A 24,708-nucleotide genomic window follows, 5' to 3' on the forward strand; every position below is an offset into this window, starting at 1 on the left:
TTTAAAAACCACGGGGGTTACCCCTTTTGTAATCGGAATCGTTTATGATATGAATAAGACCCCATGGGTTACCCCTTTTGTAATCGGAATCGTTTATGATATAAACAGGACAGGCTCTTGTCGAAAGGGGCATTGATTTGTGGCTCCTTCCATCCAGGAGCGCAGAAGGGCTTGGCAGAGGCCAGGAAAGTGCGCTAGACTGCAGGGAAATTACTTCAAAGGGAAAAACTTATTTTATAGTTTGCATTGCAAATATATCTTTTCGAAGACACCCAATTGTATTTGTTGCATTCGTTTAACTGTATTTCTTTCTGTTGCTCCCAGGTGGGCATTGTAAATGAGAAATCATGCGTTTTCAGTTGCGTCACCTGGTTAAATAAATACTTTTTAGAAACCTTTTATTAATGACATTTGCCCACGAGTAAACGGGGGGCGTCAAAATCTGAAGTTTCTGTTTTTCACCATCAACGCTGTGAGAAATTCACGCCTGAGTAAAGTTTGATTTTAGCGGGCCGCCGTAGGAAGCCTGTTGCTGATTCCCAACCACAACATTGCTGAACTCAGCTGTCACAACTTCAGCCCTCGACTGACTGCTCTGCACTGATTGACATTTGAGCAATTGACTCTACTCGCCGTCTTTTACAACCATAGCCACACGCGCAGCTACGGTGTGTATTTTCTTTTTTCTTTTTTGCCCTCATCACAAACCTACGTAACCTTGTATCGGGTTCACTTTGAGAGTCGGTAAGTTTTCACCGAAGAGTTAGCTTAGCTTTCGTAGCATTCCGTTAGCCAAGTGTCGATAATGAAAACAAACCTTGAGGCTTGGCCTGCCACACAAAAGAACACTTAAGTATACCAGTTAGCCTCGTTTGGTAGATGTCCGTGTGTTTTTCAGCAAACCGTTCTGCAAGTGATTTCATTCTTTGTGTCCTGCGTGTCAAACGTGAGCAATGCACAGTATTTGCACCAACATGCAGCAACTTGATGCATGTTGGAGATAGTTCTAACATGTCATTGACGGTAGTACTGTACATGCCTTTCATTCAACCCTACATTATCATGCATGTTATTTGATAATGCTGCGCATTCTGGTCATTTAGATGCTGTTCTGTATGAAGTTATTTTTAAAAGTTGTATTGTGTAATTCCTATAGGCAACGTATAGCTGCACACTGGCTGGGCACAATGCTGTCAAGACATGACGGAAGATTTCCACTTAAAACCAAAGACACTGCACTAAAAATGTCTTCCCTGGCCTTTGGAATGGATGAATTCTGAAGAGATGGAGAACGAAGAGCAGAGGTATAGACCCAACATATTATTTACTCCCATACGCTTTTAAAATAACGTCTCAATAAACAAACAAATAAATAAATCATTCAATAAAAAGGCCAATGATATTGCAATGACATAAGAGCAATTCCAAAAAAAAAAAAAAGCATTTGCTAGGATATTTTCTTTCCATTCTCTCACATATGTATGGTGTCATAGTGGTTCAAGCACATCTGCCTCACATTTGAGAGGTTCCTGGTTTGACTCTCGGCTCGCTGGCGTTTGCGTTTTCTCTCCTTACTTGCATGGGGTTGCTTTGAGTACCCCGGCTTCCTCCAACCTTTTAAAAACATACATGTTAGGTCATTTATGTGGGCCTTAAAATATTCAGAAGGCTGTGTGTGAGTGAGGACAGTTGTATGTGCCCTGCGATTGATTGGCGATGAATCCAGGGTGGACCCCGTCATTCACCCAAAGTCAATATATCACCCAATGTATATAGTGTGTGTGTGTGTGTGTGTGTGTGTGCGTCTGTATATTTGGATCAAGAATTGTCGGAGTAATGCATCCCTCAGTCAATGTACACACAGCTGCTTTTTTTTTTTTTTTTTTTAAATCAGGCAGCAGCCTTGTGTTCAAAGCTTCATGAATGAATGTGCACATTCCTTCCGTATTTACACAGGAAAGATAATGCTGGTGTTTTCAGAAGTTAGCCTTTTTTTTTTTTTTTTTATCTCCAAACACAGCCAAAGCGACACATTTTTGATCGTCAGGTTGTTTTGGTCTTCTACTCTCAGCCTCACTTGACTTGACTCTGTGGTGTTATATAAAAGTCAGAGAAAAAGACAAATACATATACCCAGACCACAGATAATCCTTTGTACTGAAGTGTCGTTGCTGTTGTTATCTTATTGTTGTTCAGCGTAATCCATGTGCAATTACCAGAACTTGCTTTTGGTATCAAGGCTACACAAGTTTGTCAGGCACAACTTATTCATACTAACTACATTTGCAGCCTTGCAGAAGAGCAGGCCGGCACACCTCCACAGCGAGGACTGCTCCACATTTGGCAATCAGGGGGACCGAGTGAGCCGCTTAGCCCAGAAAGAGTGCTTCTGTCCCAGTGTGTTCTTCAGGTGGCTCTGGGAGAACATCACGGACTCCTGCTGGCACAGTGTAAGAGATTACGCTCCAATTCACTCGTCATGTTTTGTGTATGAAACATTCCATACAGAACATCTCAATAAATTAGAGTATCGTGGAAAACATTATTTGAATAGTTCAATCCAAAAATTGAAAGTTCTACATTGCATGACATTTAAACAGAAAAACACTTTTCAGAAGATCCATTTCAACCAAATTTTGATATTTGTTTGTTTATTTTGTAATTAAAAAAAATACATATATATATATATATATATATATATATATATATATATATATATACACATATGTATATATATATATACATACACATATGTATATATGTATATATATGTGTGTGTGTATATATGTATGTATATATATGTATGTGTGTGTATGTTGATTTCTTTTTAACCAGCTGTAAAATATAATCCAAAGTAAAAAAAAAAAAAAAAACAAACAAACAATTCACACTGTGTCGAATGAATCTTTCAGGTGGTCTCGTGTATTCTTTTGGAGAGTTACTGTGGAGGGGGCTCAGTGTTCCTCCGTCAGCTCCATTGTTGGAGGCCTCCCTGCGAGGGACGACCGTGGTCCATGTGGCTTGTGGTGGTTTTCATTGCGGGGCGTTGAGCGAGCAGGGTGGCATCTACATGTGGGGGGAGAACACTGCAGGACAGTGTGGACCAAGTGAGGGGGATTCGGACTCCAATGTGACTGGTTAGTCATCACCTCGTTTTCTTTATTCTTTGGCTTCTTTCCACGAAAACATAAATCCTCTTTGTTCAACCTGTTTCAAATCTCATTTTTGAGCCTCTGTGTTTGACTCCCAGTTTGTGTTAGTTGCAGAACCATACCCGCTGGCTGTGGTGGACAATGAGGTGGTTCCTCCTGTAGCAGTTCGGATTGTGGATTTGGCCTGCGGACGGGAGCACAGTCTGGCGTTGTCTGCTCAGAATGAGCTGTGGGCCTGGGGCAGTGGGTGCCAGCTCGGTCTTGTCACAAGCAACTTCCCCGTGTGGAAACCACAAAAGGTCACTTGATACAACCTTTAATTATGGAAAATAAGTCGATTTTTAGCTTTTAAAGATTACACACACACACACACACACACACACACACATGCACACACACATGTATATATATATTTCCCCCACAAGTACGGTAGACTTTTTTTACCTACATTGGTACAATGCAGTATGTTTTTAGGAGAAATATGTCACTATAAAATTATAATTGATGAAAACATACAGTAATGACATAAGTAGAATTAAAACCGATGAAATAGTTTTTGTCAAATGTTCTCATTCAATTCAATGCGCGTTGCGGGCTGTATAAAGGCCAATTTATAAATACTTCAAAAACCCATAAGTCAGGTGACTCGTATTTCAAGGTACCTCAGGAGAAAACCCGCGTAAGCGCGGGGAGAACAAGCAACCTCCATACGGGAACGCCTGAGCAGAGATTGAAATTCAGAAAGTCTTGTTTTGAGACAAATGTGCTACCCACTAGGCTGCCCTGTTATCAACTATGATTAATGATGACATCATTGCTGACGTTATGTTATATTTTTGGTTCAGGTGGAACACTTGGCAGGCAGGCATGTGATTCAGGTACAATTTTATTTTTTACCCATCTTGTCATCTAAACACCAAAAATAAACACTCTAGCTTTCCAGTATGATGGTTGTAATCTCTAACAGGTGGCTTGTGGGGCCTACCACAGCTTGGCTCTGGTCCGTTGTTTACATCTTCAAAACCCAAACACTCCAAAACCACTAGAGAGGCGACCATCAAAGAGGGATGAGCCTTTTACCGCTGAAGATGCGCACTACTGTCCACTTGGGGTGGAGTTAACGGAAAGCATGACAGCAGAGGTTGAACTTGATGAAAACAAAAATCTGATGCAGGGAGAAATATTAAGTCTTGTGTGGTTTCAATTTTTAGACTTCAGCCACTAAACGCTCCAAACAAAGGTCCCGGCAGCCTGGCGTTAGCCATGAAGCCCAAGCTGATCCGTTTCCATACTCCTGCAGCATATCTGACAATAAAGAGTAAAGTATTACAAAATGTTGCATTTCTGTTTCGTTCTATGACTTGTTTTTCCACTTTCGCGTTTTTTTTTTCTTCTGTCCCTTAGAAATGTTCCTCTGGCCGGTGCGGAGATTGAGCCTGCCGAACACGCTGACCCCCTAACCCAGACGGACAGCTGCACTACATCATACCCGCTGCCAGCCTTGACAGATAAAAAGAAAGCTACTTTGCCTAATGAGCTGGAGCTTCACAAACTCCTTCAGAAGCTCTCTGGTCACTCATTAGAGATGCAACATAGCAGAAGACTTGGTGATGCAGACTCACTGAGCAGTCACACCTCAGGTGGTTGGATAATATGCAAAGTAGTTTAGATAGTATAGAATATCATATGCGTGGTCTTTTTGTTGTTCTCTCTGGTTTGCTAACCGTCCTTCCTTACTCTTTTTTTTTAATTTTATCTTTTCAGATGATAGCTTTTCCTCAACTCCTTCTAATGAGCTGCTACACACAAGTTGTGAAAATGACTTGACATTTCGGTAAGACATGACCAAAAACATTGGCCCTTCGCCTAAAGTACCGGGCGTTCCCCAAAAATGTGAAATCATTTCATAATTCAACAACACAGCCGATTCTCATGCAAATTGTCTCAAGATGTCTAAAAACAAAGTTAACCCCCCCCCCCACACACACACACAATTTAAAACGGTACTCAATGCCTTAATGACATTTTTGTTACATGCTTTTGTCAAAATGCCCCCCCGGATCAAGAATTTTGTCATATTATCCATATTTCGTTTCCCCCCCCCCTCCAAAAAAACATGCTACATGCAGAAGCAAAGCCCACAGTGTGTGTGTGTGTGTGTGGGGGGGGGGCGTTGAACCCAAGGCAAGCTCCAGCGTGTTTGGCAGGAGCTGGACTACCGACTTGTGATTTGTCACATGCAGTGCTGATATTTAACTTTTGTTCACCTTTGTGAAATTGGTTGAAAAAAAAACTGTTTGAACGTGTTAATTCTTATTTTTCAACATGCAGCCTGTTTAGTTTGCCCAAGATGTGCTGCAAATGATGTCAAATATTTTTGGACACCATGTGGCACCTCATTGTCATCTTCTCTCCTCTTCCAGCAGTGAGGTGGTCCGGTCTTCCTCTTTAGTGGGCTTGGAAGAGGATCCTCTGCGGAAGAAAAAAGTAATGCTGTCACACAAGAGCTCTAGTCTGACAGACATTAACCTGAAAGGGAAAACGGGAAACAGGAGATTCTCCCTACCTGGAACACCCACCAATGGTTGGTAACAATGACAGCAACCTGATTAACAACGTCACCAAAATAGTCAAAATTAGTTATTAACAAAGTTGTTCTTCTTGCTCTTATCACAGTTAAGATAGTTCTGTTTTTGTGGATAACCACAATAGTTTTTTTTAAACTTATTTGCACTTTATTTGGTTATATTTACCTCCCCTGGTTGTGGGCCTTTTTAAGGTTTTCGGACTGTTTGCAGCCGTGCGAAGGATCAGCTGTTGTAGCGAAACAATGTGCCTTCGTGTCTCTGCCTCCAAATTGACCGGTCAGGAGCCTCTCTGCATGGTTGTGTGATTTAGCTTACACAGGAAGGTGAAGAGTTGAATCATCTGGAGTGAGTCCAAAGTATAGCTGCTGACCCGGGGTGGACCTGGAACACACAGCACGGATTATGTCATTTGGCTGGCATGGGAAGATGTGTTTTTAGCATATGGTCATCTTTTAGACGCCCTTGTACTTCTCTTGTGTTTATCACCACTGACGTTTGATAGCTTTTAGGTGCTGCAGTTATGAGCTATCAAATATTTTAAGAATCAATTATTATAAAATGATCCCATTAATCGATCAGTAATCAAAAAATACATGTGAGGTGCAGGTATTATTGTTGTCCACTTGGGGTGGCCATCCTCACATTCCTCGCGGTATCTGTGACTTTGAGGGTGTCTGGCTTTTAAAGGTGGGCCCTGGCCTGGTGAGTGACGTGGGAGTCAGCGAATGATAGTTTACAATTAGCTATCGTGAGCTCAGGTTAGCAACTGGCTGATGACTGCCTCTCAGCCAGTCTGCGTATTGTTGAGTGTTACACTCACAGCCATTACGCCAACACATGAATTTGACACGGTGCTATGCGGGTGTGCAGTAACATTAGCCCATGTGGAAAAATGTGAAGCTTTGAAGCAGAGTTACTCAATCAATAATTTCAGCCATAATTACTTTGGATCACATGCTTCCCCCCCCTTTTCTTAGCAACCCCAAGGCGACAACAACATTGTGGAAGCAAGCCATCCTCTTCTTCAGAGGATGGTTTTCCGTCCTTGGAGACAGAGGTGTGGAGCTGGGGCAGAGGGTCGGAGGGGCAACTGGGCCATGGAGATCAACTGGCAAGGTCTGACTGGTTGCACAGGGATCCAATTCAGAGCTGGCGCGGCGAACACATTAGCTTTGAAAATATAGCGACTCTCTCCGAGACGTATTCCTTTAACATTGTGTGTGTGTGTGTGTGTGTGTGTGTGTGTGTGTGTGTGTGTGTGTGTGTGTGTGTGTGTGTTGCGTGCGTGTGCCTGTGCACATGTGCGCGCTCCCAGACTCCAGCCTCTTTGTATTAAGAGTTTGACAGGCGAGGAAGTGATCAAAGTCGCCGCAGGATCACACCATTCACTGGCTCTCACCGCTCAGTGCCAGGTACCGTAACTGTCACACTCTGAGGCTTAACAAATGCTTTCTCGTGACCCCAAACCTTGACCTTAGCTGTCACAACTTCTTCTTTTTTCCCCTTCCTTCAGATTTAAAAAAAAACAAAAAAAACAAATCTCAAAAATTCTTAAACATACAGTCCAACATTATAGACAAAGAAATCATTCTTGTTTTGCAGGTCTACTCATGGGGCAGCAACATGTGTGGACAACTTGGTCACGTCAACAGTCCTGCTACTGTTCCACAGCAGGCTAAGGTATAAATCATAGTTTTGATTGTTAAGTCATGTTTGAAAGAATTTGTGGATGCTGTTTTACTGCTGTGCCTTCCAAGGCTGCTGCAGATTCCGATATTTTGTAAGATAACATTCTAAAAAAAGAATCTAAAAAAAAAAAGAACTTATTTTTGGTCATGTCACACTTATAACAAAGATACACTATGACATACAGGCAGACCATTTCACCGTTTTTCAATATTTTTTTTAACATTACAACAAAGCGAAAAATTGGCATTTTTTTTTGTTGCCATTTTTGGGGGAGAAGGAGGAATGTTTGAATGTCTTTATCTTATGTTGTAATGTGTTAATTGGTTGGGCCATTATTTAGAGCTCTTAAATTATTGCACCATGATAACATACAGTATGTCCTTCGTCACAAGAGTAGACATCAGAATTAGGATTGACCATTGAAGATATTGAATCTGCACTTTTCTGTACTTCTTGACTCTCTATCTTTGGGTGGCTTCTGTAGCTATCCGATGATCTTCGGGCTTGGGATGTGTCGGCGGGCCAGAGCCACTCCCTCCTCTTGGCTGACGGAGACGGTGTCCAGCCCGTGCTGATGTACTGTGGGCAGCAGCAAGAGCCGAGGTCGAAACGGAATGAGACATCCTGCCAGAGGGCCCGTTCCAACCAGCGCTCACCGAACAGGGCTGAAAGTTACACAGTCCGACCCTCCTTGATGCCTTTTTGCATAGAGGTGTGTGGGCCCATAGAAATATGTTGACCTGCTGTGTGTGGTTCTTGGCAGGAATGTGAAGTTTCTTGCCAGCCTTTGGTTGGTTGTTCACCTGTGGGAGAAGACTAGAGACATACTATGACTTACAGTTAAAAAAAAAAAAGGGGGGGCGGCGGGGGGGCTTTTTGAAAGCACAGTGTACCAACAACTTTGTACACATAAGCATGTAACATCCATGTTATTTGTCTCCATGCATAGATGGGTTACATCAGCAGCGTGTGTAGTGGCGGTCACAAGTGTGCGCTGCTGACTGACCGCAACGTCTCGGGTTTTATCTTGGCCATCCACGAGCTGGCTTCCATCGAGAGGAAGTTTTACTGCTGGTTAAGCAGTGTCAGGAAGCTGCTTCTTACGCCCATTTTCTACAAAGGTGAGTGAGTATCTATCTACTGTCCACTTCCGGCATGTTTTCACCAGGTGGCTAAGTTCACATTTAGACAGGACATACTTGGAAAATATACATTTAATTGCTTCCATACAGATAGTTTAGTCTCTGGAGGAAACTGTCCACCCTTGTGTGTGAGTAAAATTAAACTATGACATGAGTGATCAGCTAAACTCAGTTATGAGCCACATTCAAGTGACTAACTACACTGTCTGAAACAGGATCATGCTGACGCTCTATTGTGTACCGTCAACCATCCTCAAAAGCCAAGACTAACGACGATGCTGTTGTATAAAATGTGTTCACGTGTGTGCCCACGTTTCCCCACAGAGAAGGCGCGTCCATCCCTCGGTGAGCCCTGCACTCGTCTCTTCCTCTCCTTCTATAAAACGTCCGTTCGCCTGAGCATCCTCATCGGTCAACACTCGACGTCGCTCACCCATTTCCTGCACGTGTTACGTCGAGATGTCACTTCCCTTCACCTGCTCACCCACACTCAGCACTTCCTTGACATCTATACTGAGTAAGGTCAAATTCTAGGTGGTCATTACATTGTGGAGTTGAAGTGACTAGATACCTAAATTCTGTTTCCGTTTAGGTATTGCAGTGCTGTGGGGGACTTCCAGGTCATGGGTGGATTGCAGTCGCTCCATAAACTCTCACTGTAATTTTCTTTATGTGATTACGATAGGGGTGTTCAACTCCTTTTATTTGTTTTGTGTATTTTATTCATGACAAATTGAATTTGAAATCATATGTAGGTCATGGAAAATAGTGGCAAGAAATTATGTACGTTTTGTGGATATCGAGATTATTGTTTCATTGATGTTGAAAAGGCATTTAAAAAAAAAAAAACAGTAACCACAATTGATTTGGTTTAGGGGGCCTCATTAAATGATCTGCTAGTCCGGATTACCCCCCCGCCCAGTTTGTATTTCAAGACAATACAGGCTTGTCATAAAACACAGTAATAGATTCTCCATGTTTCAATGTGTATGTTGTCCAGAGAGTGTTTAGGTTCTAAGCAGACCAAACTTGCTCAACTTTCTGAACTGGACCCATCAGTAAGCGGTGATGGCGATCTGGCTTCGGTGTTGTACTGGCCTTTGCAGCAGCTCCAGCAGTACAGTCGAGTCCTGCTCCAACTGGAATCTTGCTATGACATGGTGAGGCTGAAGCCGTTTATTTGGCTGTCAGACATACGATATATACACATGTGGTAAACATTCTGATACGTAAGCCACTGCCAAATGGGTCGGTGTGATGAATGGGTACCTTTTTATTGTCCCCTAGCTTACAGCAGAGTATCAGTCCCTCCATCAGAGTGCTGTGCAATACGAACATCTCTCTGTGACACTACAGAGGAGAAAGAAGGAGGCTGAAGCCACTTTCCTCTTCTGGAAGACTCACTCTGGGAAAAACACTGTGAGTGCAACCTGCCACTTTGTGTGACCTACTACATTTTGTCATTTTGAAAGAAAACTCTTGAGAATTTCCTATACTTAGTGGTCACCTGTGCATGATATTGTAATTCACAGTGTTGACTGGCAGTCAACAACTCAAAGATAATGATCACATTTGATTGACACTGTTAGAGAAGGGCTCATTAATTAAGTGTGTTCACTTTCAGGTGTCAGTTAAAGCCTCCTTCAAACAAGCAGTCTTGAAAGGTTGTGACTGTCAACATATGTTAACCAGTTTTAGTGCGCTGGTGCCACACGCCTGAAGTGAAATTAACATTATTGACTTTTTAAACTCATTAGCATTCACAAATTGAATGAACACACATGCTTAAGAGAGGAACAATGGCAGAGGAAAAGTGAGCTGAAACCGAAGTGAAGTTTCAACAACGTCAGGCAGCTGAGCTCTTCGCCGCTTGTGAATGCACACACATGCTTGAGTGTGTTTCTTTCAGGAGGGTCTGCGTCTCCCACAGCGTCGCGTCTTATGTGAAAGCAGCAACAGAACCCTGACTCTGCAGGGCGCCGGCCGCTTCTCCAACCACTGGTTCATACTGTTCAACGACGCCTTGGTTCACATACAGGTACACATGCAAAGACACTATGTGACAAGTCAATGGCGTGCAGCCTAGACACCTTGCGGGATGAAATGTTTCCTGAAGTGTACTGTAGGCATGGCCCTGTTCCTATTTCACAAATGTAGGTTTCATTCCTCTCATGAGTAAATGTTAGTTCCGGTTATGCTCAACGGTATATCATGAAAGAATCAATGCCTAAGTTCAATACATGTGCTATATAAGCTGTAGAAGTTGTTAGTTAAAAAAAAAAAAAAAGGGTAGAATTTGTCGTCATCTTTTAGCGGGAATTCGGAAGGAAACCTGTCTCTCCTATTGCACAAATGTAGGTTTCATTCCAATCATAAGTAAATGTTAGTTCCGGTTATGCTCGACGGTATGTCATGAATCACGGCCTAAGTTCAATACATGTGCTATATAAGCTGTAGAAGTTGTTAGTTAAAAAAAAAAAAAAAGGGTAGAATTTGTCGTCATCTTTTAGCGGCAATTCGGAAGGAAACCTGTCTCGTTTTTGATGAACACTTGGTCCTATGATGGTGGTACTTGGTGTAAGAAGTCTGAGAACCACTGCATTAGAAAGTTGCAGTAGGTCACATTGTTCTAATACATACATATCGAAAGAAGTTGTTAAAAAAAAAAAGTAGAATTTGTCGTCATCTTTTAGTGGCAATTCGGAACGAAACCTGTCTCGTTTTTGATGAACACTTGGTCCCATGATGGTGGTACTTGGTGTAAGAGGTCTGAGAACCACTGCATTAGAAAGTTACAGTAGGTCACATTGTTCTAATACATACATATCGAAATGAGGCTTTCAGTAGAAGATAAAACACACAATGCATTATGTCAACAAGAAGAGCACAGCGCTATATCATAAGTGTTTTGAATATTCAGCGAAAGAAACCATTTGATTTTTCCCATAATTGATCAAGGGAATGTGGTAAAATAAGAGTTACTACATTTCAGTTGTCCAAATCAAAAAGTCACACTCGTATACTACATTATCGAGACTCACTACCCACTGGATTTATTTGACATCTTTCAAATATGTAGAATTTAGATGATTATAGCTTGCAGCTCACAAAACCCCCAAGCTACACCTCTGTCCCAACATAGATTGTTGAGTGATGCCCTTTGGACTACAGTCGTGGTGTTATTTGATGTGGATTTTGAACCAGCGTGGTGCCTCAGTCACACATGTTAATGCAATCCAATGTATCCGTTCCATTGTCTTTTCACCCATTCAGCGCGCCGCTCCTCCTAAGAGCCTCGTAAGTATTACGTGATAGCAGTTCATCAAGCTCTGTGCTACAGCAGCATGGGGGGGAGGCCCGTTTGTGCGCAGTACTCACACTTTTCAAACACTCACAGGATGTGGGTTATTCATCTTAAAACAGGACTGTATGTAATGTTCAATGAATAGCTTACTATTAAAAAATAAAATGGATGGAGAACACTACATTTTTGAAAGTTGTTTATCATAACATTAGGTATATTTGCGCATTCTAATAATATCCGAAATAAGAGTTATAGCAAAAGTATGCCTTTGCAACGATAATATGAGGTTTCGATTGACACTGTCATAGTGGTGTCGTTGTTTTTCAGTGTGGTTGTGGTCACTTAGAAGTGTGTGGCAGCATACTGGAAAATCTTGATCAGCGACATGAGAGGGGAAGACATTTTTCTGATGCATTGGATTTTTTAATTCTAAGCCTATTGAAATTGAAATTGAAATTTCAATTTGCATCGAGCTATAAATGTTAATTTTGTATTGGAGCAAAATATTTGGATTCAAATATTTTGCAATTGGTTGCAAGTGAAACAAATTGTTCATGTTTAAACCTGAATTCACATTTAACATTTCATACGTCCTGGATTGAGATTTATATTGTGCATGACACCCTGGTGACAAACCTGGAGTGTTTGCATTCGAGGTGACTATATGTACGCAAGTTTTTGAATACTGTAGCACAAAGCTCTTAAACTCACTGCTGCGGTGTGGCTGGCAAATTTCACTAGTTCAGTTTACTTGTTCTCATTCCTGGAGAAAACTTTCCCTTGTCTTGTGGGTCTTTTTAAAATGTTGATATGAATGATATATTTTGTATATATATTTTTTGTGTCCCAAAACATGACATTTGTAATCATAAAACAGAATTCAAATCACAATGGAAACAAAATGGAGGAATTGATGACAAACAACCCATCCGTCTCTTTCCAGTTCTCCACTCATCGTGTCTACCCTGTCAACCTTTTGTGGGTTAAACCACTTCCTGAAAACGACAGTGGATGGTAAGTTTGTGTTGAATTTATATGTTTATATGGTAGGTCCGCTTAGCGCATTTAAAACCAGCATATCCTCACTGTCCAATGAAAAGCCAATATCGCCACAACCATAATTAGAACCTCTGCGTGTCTCCTCCTGTGTGCCCATGTTTAAGTTTGCAGCGAAACAAGCAGTGAAAATAAACACACAACAGCAGAAGCAAAAAGTCCTGTCATGTTTTCTTCCATGTGTCTCCAGCTATGCCATCAAAATGTCATGTCCAGAAGAGACGTTCATCCTGGTGGCCTCAACACCACAAGAGAAGGTATGCATTTTTTTTTTTCAAAGTGTTTTAATATTATTAAGAGCGTCTCAATGGAATAAATAACACCGTTGATGCAGCCATTGATAAATGAGCTTTGTAACTCACTGGCAGTAAACGTCACTCTCACAATATGAGTCAACTTGTAAACTAGCACACATTTATAGTGTTCATGTTGGTACGCTATATCCTCATAAATTTGCTTTTGTATGTTTGCAAATGACTTTGTACAAAGTAAGTAGTACACAGTATTCAGTTCATGCTCAGGCTCATCTTTAAAAGGCTCTTTCACTCCCAAGCAAGGTTTAAAAATAAACCTTTGTCTCGTATGACTATCTGTCACTCAACAAGTTTTGGGGGGGTTGTTTTTCCACTCACCGTGTAGAACAAGTGGCTGCATTTTCTTAATCAAGAGGTGGACCGGGTGCTGAGTGGTGGAGGTCAGGGTTCATCGCCAGGAATAACAGCAATGTCCCGCACGGCCTCCTATACTTTCATGGGAGACGGACGATTCAAGGATGCTCAGTATACTGGGAGCTGGCTAGCTGGACGAGTTCATGGCAGGTCAGAGATCGGAATGGGCCGATATTAGATTTTGACGGTATGATAACCTTGAGCAAAAATATTGCAGTGTCACGATATTGAAATGAGAGGTTTTTAAAAAAATATTTGGGTGAATGCTTTACTTTCCATTGAACACAATCTGTTTTATTTTAAAACAAAAAAACATTTATCTTTGATACATTAAGAGACGTGTACCATGATAAGTGTAAATAAATGAATAAATAAGGAAATTCTGGTTAAAACCGCCGTAAATCGTCAAACCGGCGATGGGCTCATGCCTCGTCAGAAAATCTTGTCTGTGGTGCATCTGTATGTTTGTTTGAGACACTGAGCTGCGGGGGTGCAAAGGCTTGTAAACTAAAGCTACGCTCCATTGTTTTGAAAACGAATGGACGCACGTTCAGGTGATGCAATTCTGATTTAATGTCGTATCCATTTTTCTTTTGACTGTCAAATTTCATTTGAAATGTCCCCGTCACGTATCTCAAATAGCTGCGTTATAAGCGAGGATGCCTGTTGTGGCGCATGCGCGTCTTCCTGGAAAACAACTGATATGGCCCTAAATCGAGGATTTACTTTTTTTTTTTCTCTTCTTTTTCAATATATTGTGCACTTACAGAGGAACAATGAGATGGCAGGATGGACGTATCTACACGGGGAACTTTAAAAATGGACTGGAGGATGGGTAAGTACATTACAAGCGTGTTGAACTAGTGTGAAATGACTCTGTAGGTTTCTCTAACAACCCGCCATTTGTCCCTCCAGCTATGGCGAATGCATGATTCCTGACAAACTGCTGAATAAAGCAGGTTGCTATCAGGGACAGTGGCGAGATGGCAAGATACATGGCTTTGGCATCTACAGGTCAGTTTCCTGGTTTCTATTTAAAAGGCATGTTGGCGATTCTCCATTAGCACTCTTTTAATTGCTTGTTTACAGGTCAATAAAAATAAAAAAAGCTGCGTGTTTGTGTTGCTTCTTGTTTAATGCTGTTAAATGTGTTTCCACTGACTTTTTCAGGTATGCTACTGGTGAGGTATACGAGGGTTGCTTCAATGACGGCCAGCGCCACGGCTATGGCATGCTGCGCTCAGGCAAGATGGACAAGACGTCGTCGGGTGTGTTCATCGGCCAGTGGGTCTGTGACAAGAAGACTGGATATGGAGTCTCTGACGACATCACCAGGTCTGATGTGCAGCTCCCCGTCTTGACATTTTCATACCAGCTGTCGGAGACAGCAATGGATACAAACTTGACACGTCATAAATAATTGGGAGTCAGTGGTCACTAGTCAGTCACTAGTCTTGTATGACACAAGACAAAGGAGTGTGTTCAGAATAATTGCGTGTTTAAAAAAAAAAAATAGTCAAACTCCATGATTTATGGCACAGGTTTCAAACTCAAGGCCCGGGGGCCAGATCCGGCCCACCACGTCATTTTATGTGGCCCGCGGTAGCAAATCAAGCATGTCAACTTGCATGATGCATGCTAAAATCTATACCAACATTTGAAATTCTCATATGTAATGAATAAGAGACATATTGTAAGCTTTTTCTTGTAACCAAACCCCTCATTACAGTCACAAATAATAAATCGTTATTATTGACTTTTTTGTTTGGTTTCAGTCATAATGGCCCTTGAAGGGAAACAGTAACTCCAATGTGGCCCACGACAAAATTGAGTTTGACACCCCTGATTTATGGCATCTGTGAACTGGCATTTCAGTTCAGGGTGATTGGAGTAAATTCCACAATTTTTCTGTATTTCTTGGTTTCACCTCAGAAACTGTTTTTTTGCCACTGTACACAAACTGCTATTATACTGAACACAACTGTAAATACCTGTGCATGTCTTTGTTTGGTACATCTTTTATCATACAAGTACAGCTTTGAAACTCCTTTATAGCTTGGCTTTACATTTTTAAGTGCTCCTTCAACCACGTATGAATCCCATTAGTAGTTGTTGTCTTGACGTCAGGGGTGAGAAGTACATGGGTATGTGGCTGGATGATGACAGGCACGGGAGTGCCGTGGTCGTGACTCAGTATGGTGTTTACTACGAAGGGAACTTCAGGGAAAACAAGATGAGTGTAAGTGTCCGATTGGACTCACTTTACTCTTGACAAATGCATCGTTTTGATGATGCGGGTGTTCTCTCAGGGTCCCGGTTTGTTGGTATCAGATGATGACACGGCTTTCCATGGGGAGTTTTCAGAAGACTGGACCGCCAACGGGAAGGTAGAAAACATCGCTTTCATTTGTCAAACACTTGCACTACCTTGGTGGGATTTTTGACAGGTGCTTGTCAATTAATTCCAGAGGTGTGACTGGAATCTAATCATCGTCATTCTCTTTCTGTCAGGGTGTTTTGTCCCTCGCAAATGGTGACACTTTGGAAGGTCACTTCAGTGGGGAGTGGAGCACAGGTCTCAAAGTGGACGGAATTTACAGCAAACTATCAACTGATGAGATTGAAGACAAGGATAGAAAAAACTTAATGTGAGTGTTTTGTTATGATTTTTATTATATTCAATGTATGAAGTATCAGCCAGTCTCTGTCATCTCAAATCATCTTTCTCCATTGAAATGAATGGAAGTGCCATTCATTTGTTCCATCCTCCCAAAAACAATAATTTTTGTAATGTGTTTTTGCAAAGGAGAAAAAAAAAAGCACTTTTTGATATTGTACCTTTATTTATATATATATATATATTTTTTTTTTTTGATGTTCAGCGAGTTGGTAGGACGGTTTACAGGGGCGGATGGAAATTACTGACTCGCTGTGGCGACCCCTAAATAGGGATGTGCCGAAAGGAGAAGAAGAAGAAGAAGATGTTCACGTTGTGAAGTCAGTTGAGCTGAGTTCACTGCCACCATCTTGAAACCTGAATCTTTTTCCGCAAGTGAAAACAAAAAATCGACTGGACAATGACTTGTATCACATAAAACTTCGGAATTTGGGTCAATTGTATCTGAGGGCACCAATATAGTTCTATTGCACATTGAAACTTAAGAGAAATCAAAGACATAAACCGACCAGTAGATTTTGATGTTTAAATATGCTAATATGATTGTCATGTCTTGTAAAGCTTTGTCAAATTTTGGCACAGACTAGGAGGACTACATTCATGCTTCTCATTGTCTCATTTGAACTGGAGAGCTGGAGACCAAATAGGAGCATGGCGTCTTCAGGCCACTTGGTGGCAGTAATGCATTTCCAAGTAGCTCTTTCACCATAAGCATAAATAAAGGTTTTATACCAGACAATGAGTAATTCAATACATTAAATAAATTAAATAGCCTACGTTTTAATATTCAATTGTCGTATTGCAATGTAATAAATGGACAATATACTAAAAACAACGGTTGCAATTTATAAATAAAAGTACTGAATGTTTTTTTGTTTGGTTTTTTTTTTTTGTGCATGCATAGGCGGTTGGGTCAGTATGTGGTGGCTGCAGAAGAGAGGTGGGTGTGTGTTTTCGACGAAAGCTGGAGGCGGCTGGGCTGTGACATTCCCGGCAGAGGGGAGAGGACAGTGGCCTGGGAGAACATTGCCGTTTCTATTTCAAGTGCTCGACGACACAGGTTGATTTACAATACTTACACACAACTTCAAATGTTGTTGTAGTACTTGAACTTCTCGTGATATTTCTTTTTTTCTGTGTGTCTCTGTAGCCCGGACCTGAGCAGGTCTCAGAGTAAAGTGCTGGAGTGTTTGGAGTGTATTCCTCACCACGTAGATGCAGTCACCACCACAAATTATGACAACATACGAAAATACCTCACTAAGGTGTTTTAATTGTGTACACGGGTGTGCTTGTGCACGTGTGCATGCATTTTTTTTTTAAAGAGCTTTTTGTGTACATTATAGGCATGTGAGACCCCATTCCACCCTCTGGGCTGGCTGGTGGAGACGCTGGTGACCGTCTACAGGATGACCTACCTGGGTGTGGAGTCAAACCACAGGCTGCTCAGGGAAGCTGTGAAGGAGGTGCAGGCCTACATCAAACACTTCTACTCCATTATCAGGTAGCGCCATTAATTATCGTATTTTGCCTCCCACCTGCTCTGGAAATGTTTTTTTCTTTTCTTTAGCTTTTTCATGTTTTATGGGTAGAGACACAGTGAGTTTTTCTCCTTCGTTTTAGTTTTTATCATAAAGCAGTGGTTCTCAAAGTGTGGTACGCGGGCTCCCTCTAGTGGTAGATAATATAATCACAGACTTCATTCATCTTATTTTTATCCAGTACAGTATATTTGAGTACTGGTCAGTTGTAATTAACGTTGAAGTACAATACATTGCTGTTCAGTCTTTTATAATGCTTTGCTTTCAAATATTTATTGAGGGGCAATTGTTATTTAAGTTTATGTGTAAGACATCTCTGTTGAATCCGTTTTTGCATTTTATATTCATTTTCCTAGACGTATGGGCAGTTTGATGTTCAAGCTGTGTGTAATGCTACGTTGGCTTGCAGTAATATTGAGTATAGTATGTATTTGGGCATACTACACTACTGTCTTTTAGTGCGGGTCATAATGACGGACGAGGCTTTACGTTGGCAGCAGTTTGAGCCGAGAACATATTGTTTGACTTTACTGTATTTACCTTTGATTCTCACACAACAGATTTTGTACAACTTCAGAGGTTTCACTGTGTACATCATGACACTGCTTTTGTATTTCAGGTTCCTGTTTCCTGGCTTACCAGAAGATGGCAGCGTTCTACCAGATACTCCCGTTTCTCCATGTAGAATCAGATACAGCTCATATTCCGAAGAGCCAAGGTGTGTGTTCACGATGTCCGAGAAGGCAGGCGCATATGACAGTGTGACAGCTGATTCCAGCAATATATCTCACCAAACGTTTTTCATTTAGAGGCTAATGTGCTGTCCAAGTGGGTTCATTGATACAAGTTTGCAGCTAAAGAAGAGTAGCTGTGTTATGTTGAGGCATGCGCCCCGATATTCTTAACGTGTTTGTGCGAATCCATGACTCCTGATTCTCTTCCCTCAGCTTTGTCTCTGTTGTGAGCTGCTCCACTCTGCTCCTCCCACTGCTGCTCCCTCAACTCTATCAACCTCTCTTCATGTTGTACTGCCTCCACGACGAACAGCAGGAGGCTCAGTACTGGGAGCGCATCATCCGACTCAACAAGCAGCCCGACCAGTCCCTGCTCAGCTTCCTGGGCGTTCGGCAGTGAGTGCTTAGCTTGAAGTCACTGGTCATATTGGTGGCAACCTACAATATGAACTCGTGGGTTGCGACTCTGCTGATGACAAGAATACGTACAATGCCTTTATAACTGCAGTAATATGAATATTGACTAAAAAGGGAACATTGTCGCGTTGTAAAACTTCACTGTATTGTACTACGGGCTTTTTCGAATAATTTTGTAGCATTGTTCACAAAGAGTTTGCTGACAAAATTTGAAAGTGTTGCGAAATTGTAAAATATAGAGCTGATTTAGTGAAGGAAATTGTAACAGTTGTACAGAAGTTCATTCACAACAACCGACTTACACGTTCCTATGTTAGGTAAAGACAAAGGGTATGAAGCATAAAACAAATATGTTCTTTTTATTTCTACTTCCCCCGTGTTATTTTTTGTTTGCTTTCCGGCACTTCTGTTACTGTAACAAAAATGCTTTTGCGTACTTATGTTGTACGTAAATGTGTAATTTACCAAAGCCGCAAAGGGCTAACAGGATTGAAACTAAACGTGAAAGATGATAATACACATATAGCTAAATTAACGAAACTGTGACACTTCTTTTATTGGATCTTATTAGCAGTGCACGTCCATGCAACACATTGTGTGATTGTCTTTTTCTTAATAACTTACAGAAAGTTCTGGCCAAAGTGGATGTCTGTTCTCGGGGAGAAAAAAGAGGTCAGTTGGTTGTCATGAGGCGATTCTAATCACCTCTGATATTCAGTCAGAAAGGAGACATGAGATGACAAAATGGCCGTCGCAATTCCATTCACTTTTTTGTTGTCTTTATCACATGGATTTGTCTTTCAAAAAATGAGCCTGTTTTGACAGGGCGTCTGCGGACACCTTTGCTGTGTACACAATCATGAACCCTTGTCAATTTTTCTCTTACTGCTCCGGGACAGATTGTATCCAGCAGTAAAGACGTCAGCTTCGGTAGCGCTGTCGAGACACTCCAACAAATCAGGTAGCTTTTATTTGCCCCTTTAAATGTCGCAAATGTTCACATGCATAGATGCTAATTGGTACTTTATGTCCCCAACACACTCGCAGCACCACGTTCACTCCCTCGGATAAACTCCTGGTCATTCAGAACACTTTTGAGGAGCTGACCCAGGAAATCAAACCCATGCAGGACGGTGACTTCCTGTGGTGCATGGACGACCTGCTCCCTCTCTTCCTCTACATTGTGCTCAGGGCGAGGTGCGCACTCCCCCACACACACACACGCACACACACACGCACACACAATATGCCGTGGATAGTTCTTGGTGTGTTTTCTAATTATCAGATCAGATAAGGTACGGTGATGCCATTTCATGTGGGCAAGGAGAACCACAGTTGCTGATGCAGTGTCAGCCATTAATTGAATGGGAACAAAAACACACATTTTGTGTGTGTATTTTTTGAAAGAAAACGGTCCTAAGATTTGCTCTCCGCATTTTCAGAAAAAAAACAACAAAAAAAGAAAATATGACCACAACACGTGACTGAACTTAATGTATTGTCCTTCCTTTTATATTCTTCTTCTCTGTGCTTTTTTTATTGGTGGTTGGCCAACCTGCTCAATGGTGCTTTACCGCCACTTTTCCTTCCGCCGCAAGAAAACCAATTTGAGTCGGAGGCGAACGTAACTTTTGTGAAATTTCCTGCGGCTCACATCTAAACACCAAAAAAGATGCCAAGTGAAGGCTCGTATCTTGAAAAACCACTAAGCTAAGTTACCTGGATCTCAAGGCACCACTTTACAGCACTCTTTTTCTTTATGAGAAACATGTAACATAAATTGTGGTGGTTTTTAAGATAAGATAACCTTGAAAGGGGGGCTCGAACACATTTATGTGATCATTTTCGTTCAGTTCAATATGGAAAATGTGCTTCATCGTACCACTGGATTATGTTGCTTAGAATCAGAAACCTGGGAGCTGAAGTGAGTTTGATCGAAGACTTGATGGATCCGAACATTCAACATGGAGAGCTGGGACTAATGTTCACCACCTTGAAGGTGAGCAACCGCCACTTCTTTTTGTTCTACTGCTCTGGAAATAGCATTCCGAATTCAGTGTTGAGGGTTTGAGTCTTAAAATTAGCTTAATAGGTATGCAGAAGACTGCAAGGCTGCTTTTGAAGCCTTTCCCTCGCAAGGCAACAGCTTCAAGCACAACTCAATGCAAACATTCCCTCGGTCGATGTGCCCCGCTAGTCTCAACTCACTATCTTGCATTTGTGAAATAATTTCATCAATATCAGGGCATTGCCATTTTGTCCTGTACCGCCCTCTGCTGGTGTCGACTGAAACTGATGTCAAAATGCCCTCAGCCTCACATTGAATAACATCCGTGACCACACCCAGAAAACATGAGTCAAGATGTCGCCAAAGCTCTATGTCATGGAAAAGTAGTGTTTCGGCGCCATTTTGGTTTCATGTAACTGCTCAAGTCAGAGGAGGAGCTTTAAAGTAGTGCTTTGGGGACTGCTCACGGCCTCGATAAGAATTTATAAATCTGTAAAATAATGGGAGAATAGATACCTGGTTGTTTCATTTCACATCGGATGAGTGGACGGGAACATATTTAAGAATATGCATAATAAATTTGACGTTGGTATGTGTGGCAGGCGTGTTACATGCAGATCCAGTTGGAGTCACCGATTTAGCAGTGAGCAGGATTGACTGAAACCCCGCTTCAAGCTACCATTCGGTCCTTCCATCCTAGTACTACTACCAAGTATGTTTCCACACTTCTCACTGGACTTTCTTAACTTGAATTCATTTTTAAAACAATGAGATCTTATTGTAGCTCTTGTTGGATCACCTACACGCACAAATGCCTCAGGGATTTCAAGTACTTATACTGCAAAATGTTCATACCGATGTTACATTCTCGATTGTATTTTTTATTTTATTTTTTTTGGATGGGAGAAAAACAAAAAACACCATTACTACAGACTATTTGCTTTTTTGTGGATGTTGTAGCAGTCAACTTTTTTTTTTAAAGCATTTCATTGGTTGCAAGCTGGACGTTAATTTCTACTCGACCCATAAAGTATATTGAGAAATACCATATCACCGCTGTTGGGCAGAATTCCCACATCTCCACATCACTACTTTTAAAAAAGTAAAACAAAAAAACAACAAAAAAAAAACATTGCTCTACTTGGACTAACATAAACACCACATTACCCTAACATCATGTTTAATTGCTAATTTAATTCTTCAAATCATTGCTAACTTATGACGCTGTCATCGATTAAAAACGGTAGGACATGTCACCATATGGCAGCCATCCGCAATCAGGTCTACAGGCGACCAGACAAAAAGCGACGATGGTTTCAATCTTTCTCAAAGGTTTTAGAGCCACAAGTAATACAATACATAAAATGGGAAGCTGACTAAGTCATTTCAGAGGTGGAAATGAATCTACGCGCAGTTAACTTTGTGGCTGACCAGTTTCTCGGGACACAAAGCATTACAGCTCCCCGTTTTTAACAAACGAGGCTTGCCCAAACATATTTAACCCGAAGTATTTTCAATCGATTGTCAAATAAAACGCGATCTAAGGCCTCTCGGCTCCCGCAGAGTGAAGGAAGAGGTAGAGTTGAGTTCAGTAGATTTGTTCGCAAGCTATTTTCAACACTCTGAATTGGTTAATAATTCATTAAAAAAAAATACAAATAACAGATGACATGGGCACAGGGGCCAATAGTATAGATTTGTGATAAAATATGCAACTGACCATGTTTGAACATGCAAGTTTTCCGTCCAACAGCGATGATATATTCGTAGGCGCATCTTAATGAAATGATTTCAGTAGTTCACGTCACAAAAGGGAAACTTTCCTTTCAAAGACTCATTCAACCCAAAATTGGAACATATTTTCAGAATGCCTACAGAAGTCCTACATCATTTCTTAACGAACAATATTTTTAATGTAATATCGTAATTCCTTGCACTGGTGAATTTTTGAGGTGCATTTTTTTGGATTGAACTACTGAAACTGTCTTTTCCGCAGTCAAATTAATTGAGACGCTTCCTTGGGGAATAAGCAGCGGATAAAGCTACAAGTATTTAAAAAGGGAAATCTTTCATGCTGTATAATCGTCTTCAGGTTTTAATTAATGATGATTCTATTAACTGTGGGTCGAACACATTTCATGCAATTCGGTTGCATTGTTTTGTGTGTGTTGTAGCCTTTGTTGCTGTCGGTTCATGAACTACTAATGTGCTTATGCAAATGAACAAAATCTAGCACTTTTTTTCTCCCCCCTCACTGTGTGCAATTCCAAGTGTTTGACATTTCAGATGCATCAAGTATAGAATGTCTTTTTGCTCGTGTTACATTGTATCTTTAGATTTATGCACTTCATTATTTTTCCAACACACAAAATGAATTTGAGGGAGTCAATGTCATGAATGCACCATCATGTATCGCACCGATCACACTCACCTCCACAATTTAAATCATTCGTCATATATTTCAAATGTCTACGACTGAATTCACCCCTCTGAATATTTTTAGCATGTCGCCATAGAAAATGCAGTCGACAAGAAGAGAACAATCGATTTTCAATAGAGAAATAAAGCATCATTTGTATTTATCCAAAAATGAACAATGAAAAGGATTTATTGTATACTTAAGATGCTTCCTGATGTAAAAGCAAATTTCACAATGTGCAGTATTTGTAATATTGCTAAATGCAATATATCTTTATTTATACAAGCACACTAACTGTTTTAACATATCACATGTGTGGCTTTTGATTGACACCTCAATTAAATGAATTGCGATTATTATTATTTTTTGCATTCCATCTAAATTTTTGTTCCCTTTTTATTAACATGTTTTTTTTGTGAGATAAAAATTAATTTACACAGAGTCAACTATTTAATGATTTAATTTTCTATTTGCTGACTAGATTTAACAGTTCACAAAAACCCCAGATCCACCAGCTGTAGAAATCTGAATGTTACAAAAGAAACAATAAAAATGTTTTTTCATATCAAAATTAGAAATTTGCATCCTGAAAAACCCCCCAACACATTTATATTGACAGTGATTCTCAAAGTGTGCTATGTGGACCACAAATGGATTATTGTATTAAAGGTTCAACCTGTTCATCATCAAGTTTGTGTCTTCAACATTTTTTGAAAACGTGCAGTACATTTGTTCAGCACAGTTATTTAAGTTCTAAGTATGATACAGTTGTATCTCATCCTTTTAGAAGTGTTAATTTTACAATTCAGCATTTACATGAATGCGGTCAGTATTCCCAATGTTCACATCTGTTCGCTAAACCAAATGTACAGTATCTGAAGTGAGACAAGAGCTGATGCAGGTTAATTCAACACGGGGGATGAAATAAAATAATGGAGTCAGTGTTGAGTCATAATATTTTTATTGTAATGGCCCCCTGAGGCTAGATTAAAAGGCACAATTTGCACCTCGACTAGCTCCTCAGTCAGAAGACCAAATGATCTGTACAAAAAAAAAAAAAAACATTTACAACTACACAGTGTCACAACTCCCAAATGTAAAACATGACGACGGGCCTTTACAAAATGACACTGGTTTAGGAGACACCCCCCCCCCGAAAAAAAAGCTTTATTTGTCAAATATGTTTCAAAATATGGAACACCAAAGTGCTTGATTTAACTCACATAACATTCAGGGTTTTGACGACACTTTATTCACCTTCAGCGTTTTGTATTTGGTCTGGCCAGACATTCATTAACAAACAGCAGATTTTC

General features: G+C 40.8%; 1 protein-coding gene across 5 annotated transcripts in view; it reads left to right on the forward strand.

Moving 5' to 3' along the window:
- LOC109523295 (alsin-like) overlaps positions 1 to 24,085 on the forward strand; it is a 47,962-nt gene extending 23,877 nt beyond the window's left edge. Inside the window, exons 1-41 of one of the 5 annotated variants that reach the window (XM_019882325.1) lie at positions 517 to 744; positions 1,157 to 1,304; positions 2,290 to 2,450; positions 2,913 to 3,137; positions 3,261 to 3,451; positions 3,998 to 4,030; positions 4,120 to 4,293; positions 4,364 to 4,470; positions 4,557 to 4,792; positions 4,917 to 4,986; positions 5,576 to 5,736; positions 6,718 to 6,856; positions 7,056 to 7,152; positions 7,343 to 7,420; positions 7,914 to 8,141; positions 8,379 to 8,550; positions 8,896 to 9,088; positions 9,164 to 9,229; positions 9,572 to 9,731; positions 9,859 to 9,990; positions 10,481 to 10,609; positions 11,845 to 11,868; positions 12,819 to 12,889; positions 13,122 to 13,188; positions 13,571 to 13,749; positions 14,369 to 14,434; positions 14,515 to 14,613; positions 14,770 to 14,934; positions 15,727 to 15,838; positions 15,909 to 15,986; positions 16,111 to 16,247; positions 17,181 to 17,336; positions 17,427 to 17,541; positions 17,623 to 17,780; positions 18,437 to 18,535; positions 18,765 to 18,947; positions 19,595 to 19,640; positions 19,868 to 19,929; positions 20,016 to 20,165; positions 20,871 to 20,967; positions 21,579 to 24,085. In XM_019882325.1, the coding sequence (XP_019737884.1) occupies positions 1,270 to 1,304; positions 2,290 to 2,450; positions 2,913 to 3,137; positions 3,261 to 3,451; positions 3,998 to 4,030; positions 4,120 to 4,293; positions 4,364 to 4,470; positions 4,557 to 4,792; positions 4,917 to 4,986; positions 5,576 to 5,736; positions 6,718 to 6,856; positions 7,056 to 7,152; positions 7,343 to 7,420; positions 7,914 to 8,141; positions 8,379 to 8,550; positions 8,896 to 9,088; positions 9,164 to 9,229; positions 9,572 to 9,731; positions 9,859 to 9,990; positions 10,481 to 10,609; positions 11,845 to 11,868; positions 12,819 to 12,889; positions 13,122 to 13,188; positions 13,571 to 13,749; positions 14,369 to 14,434; positions 14,515 to 14,613; positions 14,770 to 14,934; positions 15,727 to 15,838; positions 15,909 to 15,986; positions 16,111 to 16,247; positions 17,181 to 17,336; positions 17,427 to 17,541; positions 17,623 to 17,780; positions 18,437 to 18,535; positions 18,765 to 18,947; positions 19,595 to 19,640; positions 19,868 to 19,929; positions 20,016 to 20,165; positions 20,871 to 20,967; positions 21,579 to 21,617 (4,890 nt within the window). In that variant the 5' untranslated portion in view covers positions 517 to 744; positions 1,157 to 1,269 and the 3' untranslated portion in view covers positions 21,618 to 24,085. Of the gene's footprint in view, positions 1 to 516; positions 745 to 1,156; positions 1,305 to 2,289; positions 2,451 to 2,912; positions 3,138 to 3,260; positions 3,452 to 3,997; positions 4,031 to 4,119; positions 4,294 to 4,363; positions 4,471 to 4,556; positions 4,793 to 4,916; positions 4,987 to 5,575; positions 5,737 to 6,717; positions 6,857 to 7,055; positions 7,153 to 7,342; positions 7,421 to 7,913; positions 8,142 to 8,378; positions 8,551 to 8,895; positions 9,089 to 9,163; positions 9,230 to 9,571; positions 9,732 to 9,858; positions 9,991 to 10,480; positions 10,610 to 11,844; positions 11,869 to 12,818; positions 12,890 to 13,121; positions 13,189 to 13,570; positions 13,750 to 14,368; positions 14,435 to 14,514; positions 14,614 to 14,769; positions 14,935 to 15,726; positions 15,839 to 15,908; positions 15,987 to 16,110; positions 16,248 to 17,180; positions 17,337 to 17,426; positions 17,542 to 17,622; positions 17,781 to 18,436; positions 18,536 to 18,764; positions 18,948 to 19,594; positions 19,641 to 19,867; positions 19,930 to 20,015; positions 20,166 to 20,870; positions 20,968 to 21,578 lie in introns of those variants that run through there. The other 4 variants (XM_019882328.1, XM_019882326.1, XM_019882327.1 and 1 more) reach the window with 4 other exon arrangements.
- Positions 24,086 to 24,708: the final 623 nt, after the last annotated feature.

Source organism: Hippocampus comes, unplaced genomic scaffold, assembly GCF_001891065.2.
Source record: "Hippocampus comes isolate QL1 unplaced genomic scaffold, H_comes_QL1_v1.1 scaffold111, whole genome shotgun sequence".
NCBI classification, from domain to species: Eukaryota; Metazoa; Chordata; class Actinopteri; order Syngnathiformes; family Syngnathidae; genus Hippocampus; species Hippocampus comes.